We start from the raw sequence: 9,734 nt of genomic DNA, 5'->3' as shown, positions 1-9,734 counted from the left end.
GGAGTCCCTGTTCCCCCGAGCACTACTGGGGGTAACAAGGAATAACGGCAATAAGTTGACAGAGAGTAGATTCAGACTAGATATCAGGAGGCGCTACTTCATGGTCAGGGCAGCTAGGACCTGGAACCAACTTCCAAGGGAAGTGGTACTGGCTCCTACCCTGGGGGTCTTCAAAAGGAGGCTAGATAGACACCTTGCCAGGGTCGTTTGACCCCAGCATGCCAGGGGGTCAGACTTGATGATCTGCTCAGGTCAGAAGGGATCTATGAAACTATGAAACTTTTGGAGCCAGGCCCCAGATTTGGGGTTTGGGTTCATCTGTAGATAAATCCTGGGACTTTAAGGCTAGGTACAAGCGTTCCAAAACCCCGAGGTGGAATCAGTCTAAGTGATACGATTTTCTGTACATGGCGTAGTTTTGACCAGTAGCAAACAGAACGCACATTCGCACTTTTGGAATGGGGAGGGGGCAAATCGTAGATCGGCTCTACCATTTTTAAACCAGTATGTGCATGTCAAATTTCTGCTCTGTTACAGGTATAGACCGGTTTCCAATAACTTATACCGGTAAAAGCGTAATGTCTGTACCTGGCCTATAGGTCCCAAGTCCCTGCCTGCAAAGAGGCTTTAGTATAGTGCTCATTGTCTGGCTTGCCCTTTCCACACCCTTGTGTAATGAGATGGATGCCATGGGTGGCTGCCATTGATTGGCCATATTCTGTCACTGTAGTGGCTGACGTAACACCCCTACCTTCCTCCAAGGTAGCTAGTGACTCAGTGTATGAGTAACACATCTACCTGAGGTCTCGTGTACCCTCAGTGACCAGTCCAGCTGTGTCACTCTGCTCCAGGGCAAAGGAGAGAAGTCATTGCCTCCTTAGCCCTTTGTGGGGCCTGGAAAGTCTGTGCTCTCCACCCAGAATCACATTGCTGGACTTTTTCCCTGTGGGACATTTCACCCATAGACAGCATACAGTGCAGTCCTGGCCCTTCAGTCTGTGCCCTAGCCCATTGTGGGGAGGTCTCCCTGCACCAGCCAGGAGAGCAGAGGGGAAGCACTAAGGAGTGGTGCTGCTTCACTTACCCCTTTGCCTTGGATGCCAGGCCAGATGATGATGAAAGTAGCAAACACAGTGATGAACACAGAGATGATCACAGCACAAGCTGTGTCAAAAGGGAAGGCTGCCTCGGACTTGGGGTAGAAGGGAAAAGAGCCATCGAATAAGGTCATTGTGGCACCCAGGCAAGACAGGAAACCTGCAGACACTAAAGGAGCAGTGAGTGAAGCAAACGGTCTCTGGATATTCCTCATCCCAGGAGGCAGGGGGACGTGCCTTCAGTCTGCTCCTCTTCTCCGAGGAAACATCACCTGCTATTCCAGACCTAGGCCACCCTCAGCCCCACGTCAGAGACCCCTGCTATAGCACTGCTGATGCTGGGCCCCACCAAGAGCTCTGCCAGTACACCTCAGTGGCAAGCTACTGTTGTCCTTCAGAGTTCATGGAAATACAGAAGTTAATGCATGTGTGTGAGTGCATATCTGTGTACATGCATATATGTATCTGTGTGCGAGAGAGAGAGAGTTTTAAAGTTTTAATGGACTGGAGTTGGGGACACAGTATCATGGGGCATAGTGCTATCATAAGCACTAAAAATCATCCTTCAAAGAAGCACACCTATTCAAGAGTCTTACAAGACATAAGCTGGGACAGTCCATCCATTTATACTTGTGCGTAGATGTAATAGCCATTAGACAGATCCCTTGACCTTGTCAGTAGTATGTCTGCCAACTGAAGGGGTATTTGAGGTGCCTCAGGTAGAAACTCTGTGCACAAATTCACTTAAACCACCCTGAGCAACTTCCCAAAAAGACCTTTTCCCATTTCTGAATTGGTTCTGTGCAACAGGTGTGGCCAAAAACCTTCCTGGAAATCAAAAGGCCTAGTTTGAACAAGGTACCTTTAGAAAAGAGACAGTAAAACAATATTTCATTTTGAAACAATCTCCCCTGTGTCTTATGAGTTCTTTAAATACAAATATGTCAAAATGCCTCCAATACCACCGGTCCAAGTTAAAAAAAAGGCCTGGGACTTGCAGTGGTAATGGTAGCAGGCTTTGTGGAGAGTGCAAATGAGGCAGCCAACCTAGTGCCATTGATACAATGCAAAGCAAGAGTCATCTATAACCAGGGAGAGATGGATTTTTCTCTCTGGGATTCCTCCTCTTGAACCAGGTACTGCTTTCTGGGCCAGCTTTCCCCTGAGAACCTGGCTCTGGTTGTGTGCTGAGCACTTGGGAATCTGTCCCTCTCCCATGTTTTTATAGGCTATAGACAGCAAGTCTCCACATGCATATGCTACAGCAGCACTTGTCAGACTGTGTTGCTGTGGGATTCAGATGGAGATGCCTGTGGTCAGTAATAGAGGCCAAATAAACCCTGGGAACAAGTTCTCCATGGTACCCCCCATACCTGTTTTGGATTCCCAAAGGGCACAGCTCTTGGGAAGTCCCTCCAAGTCCCAGCATGCATCTGTTCCCTTTACTGCTGCCTCCTCAAGGAAGTCTTAGCATCTCCCCACCTCTGGATAAGAGTATTCACCAGGCAAGAGAGACATGGGCCGGGTATGGTCAGTCAGGATCAAAGCCACCATGTCTTCTGGGGGCCTGGAGCTGTTCCACGCCAACGATTTGCCAGGCCCAGTTATGGGCACAAGGGGATGGCTAGAGCCCTCCATGGCCGGGACCCTCCATCCCTCCTCCCCCAAGCCCTGGCAATCACTCTGGAGGAGTTTACTGTGGTAGGTAGTGAGGGTGACAATGGCTACAAACAGGCATCTTATCTATCCTGGGGTAAAGCAGGGCATCCTGGGACAAAGTTCAGTCCTTCAGACATCTATGTTCATTGTCTCAGGAAGGTTCATCGGATAAGAAGTGCTAACAGTTTATCTTGGGACATCACTAAATACATCTAATGTTATCCTGGGACTGCATCATTGAACCAATTGTAAAAGAGGAGCAGTGCATTGAGATGCTCGTTAAACTCTAATTATAAGGGTGATGTGTGCACACGCCAATGCTGGGACATTTCTGTTCTAGGACAACATGGGCAACAACTTGTCCAGGGGCAAATGCAATGTCTGTTCCTAGTCACTGAGCCCAGGTGGGAACCAATATACAGAGCAGTTCTCCAACTTCACAACAGCAAGGCACTTAGCCCCTGTGTTTAAGTGTACTATGCAGTTAATGAGTGCCCCCATCCCTACCCCCAGCCTGAGGGATGTCCCAGCAGCTTCTGACCGAAGAAATGACCATCTATGCCCCAGGCCTGGCTTCCCCACAGCTGTGGCAATGAACAGAAGGTGGGAGGACTTACCCCAGCCTGATGATCCTGGGCAGCTGGCCTGGCTTCTGGGCAATGCCTGGGCACTCCACACGCTACTGGCTAGAGGATGAATGCTGCTCTGCCTCTCTCCCTGCCTTTATACACCAGCTCTCTGGGCAGTGGGCAAGCAGCCAGGCCTGCGTGTCATGGCTGAGCTACTCCCAATCTTCTTCATGGTGCACGCCTCTGTGCCCAGACTGACAGTGTTTGAGGGCAGTACCGACCCAGCCCACAGCTGAGCAGCACCCACCTCCTCCTCTCCCTTCTTCTCTTGCAGTCACCCAGGGCCCTGCCACAGGCAGAAGGCAGCAGAGCAATGGACACCTCCTCCCCACCTACTGCAGAGGTGAACGAGCTCTGAGCACAGACGAGCCGGCTGGAGGCAGGGATAGAGAAGCATTACTGACTCTGTCCTTCCTGAGATGGCCCCAGTCTCTGTACTGGGCAGGATGGGAGCTTTTTGTTTCAGAGGAGCAAAAACCTGGATGGATGTAAATCCCAGGTGCCTCTGGAAGTGGATTAACCTCAGGTCATGTTCCTCATGAGTCCATCAGGGGTGGGCTGCCTCCCTCTCACCCTAAGCAGCTGCATCCAGGGGCCCCAGAGCAAGGAGTAGGCAGATGAAGTGCCAGTGAGACTGGCAGAGCTGCAATGGAGCCAGTGCTCCCTGTTACCCATTAGCCCTGCTCTTCCTCTCACTTTCACATGCTGGAGTATGGAGGGTCCCCCTTGACTCAAACTGACAATCAGCCTGGGAGCAGTCTGGCCCTGGCATGAGCTGGCAAGGGTTTCGGGGTGGCAGGGGGGTGGTAAAACTTGCACCAGTTTGGTGTCTAGCAGGGATGTGACACGAGACCCAAAGATGTGCTGGAGAGAATGATAGGGAGCATCCACAGGACAACCACTCCTAGTGCAAAGTGAATCCTCAGCCACTTCTCACCTCCATAGGCAGATCCTAGGTTTTGTAACTGGGATGTTGGAGCAGCAGCCAGCACTGCAGGGGTGGCTGCACCTCTGCTTCCAGCTTCCCCTCTCCACTGGGATGGGCAGACCATACCACAGGAGCAGCACCTAAGGACTTTTTGCCTTGGGAGCATTCAGATCCTCTAAGCTGGTGGGGTTTATTTTAGCTGCCCGCAGTGCTCCTTCTCACCAGGTCTGGAATGGGGAGGGACGGAGGGCACTTTCATATGATTTATGATGGTCACAGGAAGAGCTTGCAGTCCCAAAGGACAGATGTGAGTGAGAGAGAGCATGGGTGACTAGGTTCTTTGCCAGGCCCTGTATTAGCACTGGGCCACATTTCTCTGTCCAGCTGTGGCCTGATTGTGCCCTGACTCTTGCTGAGCCACCTCGCTCACACAGAAACAGAAACATCCCCACCTCACCTAGCTACAGTTTTCTGAGACTGCCAGGCTGACCCACTTGACGGCCAAACCCAGCCACCCTTCTGAGTCCCACGTCTGACCTCCCCCTTTCCCCTTCTGGTCCCCAAGATACTGAGAAACACACTGAGGCACGGGGTGCCTCACTGAGGGGGAGAGAGTGGCTGTGGCATGCCTGGAGGCTCTTCTGGGCACTTCAGGCACAAGCTGTGGAAGGCCATGCACTTGCTGAAGGGTTAAAGTGGCAGGACTTCTTGGTATTTATTACTCAGTCCCAAAGCTACTTCACATGGGGCCAGCTGATCAGTCCTCCCCAAAGACTATGCCACTTTCTGGCCATCGCTGGAAGAGAAGACCCTAGCATTTGTGAAGGGCAGCAGGGGCTCCAATGAAAAGAGCATGCTGCATTACTGCCCAGAAACAAAAAGGAGATTTCTAAGAAGTGATTTCTTTTTTGATTCATGAATGATGCCAGGCAGATGTTGTGTAGTTCAGCTACTGACTCTCTGGGACCCCAGTGGAGCTGTTGTATTGCCTCAATCCATCAAAACAAATGTGTGCTGGCTGTGTCAGGGGGCCAGGACATCTGAAGCAGAGCTGTTGTTTCATGACTCCATTGTTCTGGATCACTGTTCCTCTTGCTTTCCTGCTTGATTTTCCTCCTATCTTCTGGGCTGTCATGGGGGCAGCACTATAGCTGGATAGTCAAGCAAAATTTGTGAGGTGAGGCTATATCTTTTATTGAGCAAACTTGTATAGCTGAGCAGCTGTGACTGTTTCTTTCCCCGAGCTAGTGAAGGCTGCTTGGAACTCCTCTCACTCCCAACTATAAAAGTTGGTCTAATAAAAGATATTACCTCACCTCACAAATATGGCTTTGCACTACCCTCTGGGACAGTAAAGAAACAAAGTGATGTGCTGGAGGCAAGTGGGGGGAGTAGGGAGGATGGAAACCTTCATATCAGAGTGATTTATCCCAAGATGCCATGAATTGAAGCAAGAAAAGAAGTGGCTTTCCATGGGGCTATGGTGGTAACTGTGCCTGGGGGGGACAGAGTTCAGCTCGATCCTGAAGGATATCAATAGCAGAAGGAGGGCAAATCTGGGGAAGAGAGAGGTGGAGTCCTCAGGAAAAGTTAGAATGAACTACATGCTCACTGGGCTACAGAAAGGATGCAACTCTCTGTATCTCTTGGAAGACAGGAGAGGGAATTATTAAGGGAAATACAAGCAATGACCAGAAACTATGAGGTGAGAGCACTGACTACAGTGAAAATGTAGCTGAATAGTAGGGGAAATATTGGAGCAGAAAGGTGCAGCGGGCCATGGGACCCTCTCGTCTGAGAGCTGGACATTTCTAACTAAAGTTTTATAGCCCTGGAAAAGCAGCCGAAGGAAGAATTTGCACTGGCTTAGGAAGCAGGAGAGCGAATGCTGCTGGTCTGCGCTGGGTGATGGGGCTTCTCCAGCTCCAGCTTTGTTTTCTAGGAGGACAAAAAGGTCCATTCAGTTTCCCCAGTCTGGCAGTAGAGACAGGGCCCAAATACAAAGAGAGAATTGATAAAGTGGCTCTGGTTGTGTCCTGAGCACTTGGGAATCTGTCCCTCCTCCATGTTTTATAGACTATAGACAGCAAGTCAACACATGCACATGCTACAGCAGCACTTGTCAGCCTGTGTTGCTGTGGGATTCAGATGGAGATGCCTGTGGTCAGTAAAAGAAGCCAAATAAACCCTGGGAACAAGTTCTCCATGGTACCCCCCATACCTGTTTTGGATTCCCAAAGGGCACAGCGCTTGGGAAGTCCCTCTAAGCCTCCTCAAGGAAATCTTGCTAAGGGTTTCATCTGCTGGGTATGAAGCCAGTCTGCTGCAGAAAAAGAATCCCAAGTTTCTAAAGGGCTTGTCTCTCTCTCTCTTTTCAGCACTGTCATATGCCAGGAACCAGGCTTTGATCATGGAGTGCAGCCTGGCTGCAGTTTGCATATTCCTGGCAGGGCTACGGCGCTTGATCGGTAAGTACAATTCCCAGCACCCAACTCCAAGTTGCTACTGGTTTCAGCACAGCCTTCAAGCAACAACTGAGCCAAGCCAGAAATAGGTCCCAGCCAGAGCAAGTTCCTGAGAAGAGAAAAGGATTGCCCTGGAAAGACCAGCAGTGGGAACATGATTTCTTTTGTGTTTTCAGCCAAAACATCATCACTCCACATGCATCACAAACACATCTTTCAGACAGATGCCCCATTTGACACAAAAACACAAGAAAGTTCCAGTTTTTCTAACTCTAAGTAAAGAGGCAAAGCACATGGCAGTTAGGCAAAGAAAATCTAACGGTTAAGGCATTAACATAGGGCTTGGGTTTTTAAGTGAGTTTGCTACCAAAAAACTTTGCATTTGGACATCTACCTTTTGTTAGGCTCTAGGGACAAACCCAGCTTGAAGCTGGGTTTCCATGGACCTCACTCTGCCATGTGAAACTGAACTGGGAGTAACTAGATCAGGGATGGGCAAAATGCAGCCCACGAGCCAGGTGCAGCCCACCAGGCCATTCTATCCAGCCTGCGGGGCCCCTAAAAAATTTAGAAAATTAATAGTTATCCGCCCTGGCTGCCTGTCATGTGGCCCTCGATGACTTGCCAAAACTCAGTAAGCAGGCCTCCACTCAAAATAATTGCACGCCCCTGAACTAGATGGAACCAAGAAGGGGGCTGCTGCCCTGGTTGGCAGCACCATTTCTTTTTCATGGACCAGCAGAAACTCCCTATGCCTGAAGAAGGGTGACTGTGCCCGAAAGCTCGCCTAAAACTTTTTTTCCAGCTACCCAGTTGGTCTAATAAAAGATATCACTCAAAGAACTTTGCCTGCCTATGTCCTTAGACCAGCACAGCTACAACCAAAAACCCAGTTTTACTGGGCCATGAAACACTTCTATCAGCAAGTCTTTTCCTACTGGACTGGACTAAACACTACATTACTTCTGGGGTTTGGGATTAGCATGTTTTTGTTAAAGTTTATTTTACTGACCTTAAGCAAAAATGTATTACATCAGCTAGGTTTGCAGTTTCACTTTAGTTCTGCTTTTTAAAATTCATGTTAATTTCATGATTAGTGCATGAAACAATTTCTGTTGTTTCGGTTATACTCTAGACAGGTCGGAAACATTTACAGGAAACATTTACAGGAAACAGTTTCATAAGCTCTATTTCGAATAGATTTCTTTTTGCTATAAATTGCTCATTAACCCTTCTGGTTCTGGCCATTACAATCCACCCCTTGCTTTTTGAAGTATTTGCTTTATAAATATAACTTTTGCTTGGTGGCATATGTAACATTAGTGCGAGTAACAACATTTATTTTGGCATAAGTACAAGGACTTATTTTATAATAACAATATTTGAGGATTATAGTGAATAGTATTAGTTTTATGATTAAATTTATTACTATTACAAACTAAGGAAAGGGAGTATTTTTAGTAAAAGCATCCATTTGTATAGTACAGATTGTTTTATACCATTTACATAGCGGGGGAATGTTAGTAGCATACTTAATAATTCACCCTTTCTCTTGGGTTATGAGAGCAAGCTGTTTACTTTTTCGGGCATTTTTAAACAAATTGTTGATGTAGGTTGTTACTTTATTTTACTCTTTTAGTTGGTGTATGTTTACATTTTGAACCCAGGATTTTGGAAGACTTAGGTTAAGGATGAAACTTTTTACTTGGGTTTTTGGTTATATTGAAATAGCTTCCCGGCCTTGGACATTTAAAATAGCTGATGCTCTTTGAAAATTTTGAGCTTCTGCACAGTAGCTGGTGCAGAAGGTTTAAAACATTTTGTTGGGATAGCACAAGCAGCCAGGACCTTTTTAACAAACCTGCTGAGCTAGGGTAATGTAAGGACTTGTTGGTAGGGGTGTTATACAAATTATATTGGTGGGACTATTGGGTCACTTCCTTTATAAAGTTTTTAAGTTTATTAGAATAAGCGTCATTTACAGGGTACACTGGAGATCGAGTTAAATACTTGGGGGTTTTTGGGGTTATAATTTTTTAAATGAGCTGATGCAAGTCCCAGTTTTACATACATCCTCCTCCTAGTCCTGTTGTTAAGAGATGGGTAGTGGACTATGTGTTATTTGTTACTTTATGTATGACAAAAAAGCATTTTGTTTTGCTACAACCTTTGTATTGTGTGCTTCACGTGTTTTTGTAAACTAATGGTTGGGTTAAAACTGGGGGTAGTCCATGCCACTCTAAGCCAGCAGGCCATTTTTTGTGTCTGAGATCTCTCATCACCTGGGAGAAGTGAAAGATAAGTGCAAGCTGCACTTGGGCACACGCAGTGCTCCAAGTTCGATTAGCATCAGCTTGAAAGGCTGTATGCAGTAACAGGTAACTTATTTGTGTTGCTTTTTGGCCAATGGTTGCTACTAATTCATTAGTGTATTTTAGGGCTTGTTATCAACTATACCCCCTTTAGTGAGAAAACCTATGACTTGTTGTATATCTGTGATTCCTTGCGTGTTTTTTTTTTTTGAGATTTGTCTACATTTTAAACTTTTATGGCTGAATTAAGCTTGTTTTACACGTGGTTTAGGGCATCTTTTTTTTTCCAGGCGCTTGGAGGTTGTTGCGCTGTGGGTTAGAAAACAGTTGGCCAAGTCCAGCGCATTTTCTCTGCCAACTGGGCACCGGCACAACAGTTGGGGAAATGCTGTTCTGATAATCTATTGCTCAGGGTTAAAAGTGATGCGGGCATTAAACAATGAGGCATTAAGAAGAACTTGAACTTTGGTTTGGGACCTCCACCATGGGGTGACATTAGATAAGCAAGGTAGTGGATACACTTGTGGTGGCTTTTTTTGGATTAACAATGTGCATCCCTGCCTAATGCAAAAAATGGACAGGGGTTCTCCTGTTTGGGTGCTTAACTATTTCCCTTTTTGTTTCTGGGATTGGTAAACTTCCCA

At 47.2% G+C, this 9,734-nt stretch overlaps 1 protein-coding gene across 1 annotated transcript in view; it reads right to left on the bottom strand.

The window, feature by feature from the left end:
* The window catches only part of LOC109309253 (dual oxidase maturation factor 1-like), a 6,778-nt gene extending 5,439 nt beyond the window's left edge, over positions 1–1,339 (bottom strand). Inside the window, exon 1 of the mRNA XM_019533946.1 lies at positions 1,085–1,339. Coding sequence (XP_019389491.1) covers positions 1,085–1,312 — 228 coding nt within the window. The 5' untranslated portion in view covers positions 1,313–1,339. The remainder of the gene's footprint in view (positions 1–1,084) is intronic.
* Positions 1,340–9,734: the final 8,395 nt, after the last annotated feature.

This window comes from Crocodylus porosus, unplaced genomic scaffold (assembly GCF_001723895.1).
Source record: "Crocodylus porosus isolate Cpor-Errol unplaced genomic scaffold, CroPor_comp1, whole genome shotgun sequence".
Lineage (NCBI taxonomy): Eukaryota > Metazoa > Chordata > Crocodylia > Crocodylidae > Crocodylus > Crocodylus porosus.
This window is presented reverse-complemented; position numbering and strand designations above follow the sequence as displayed.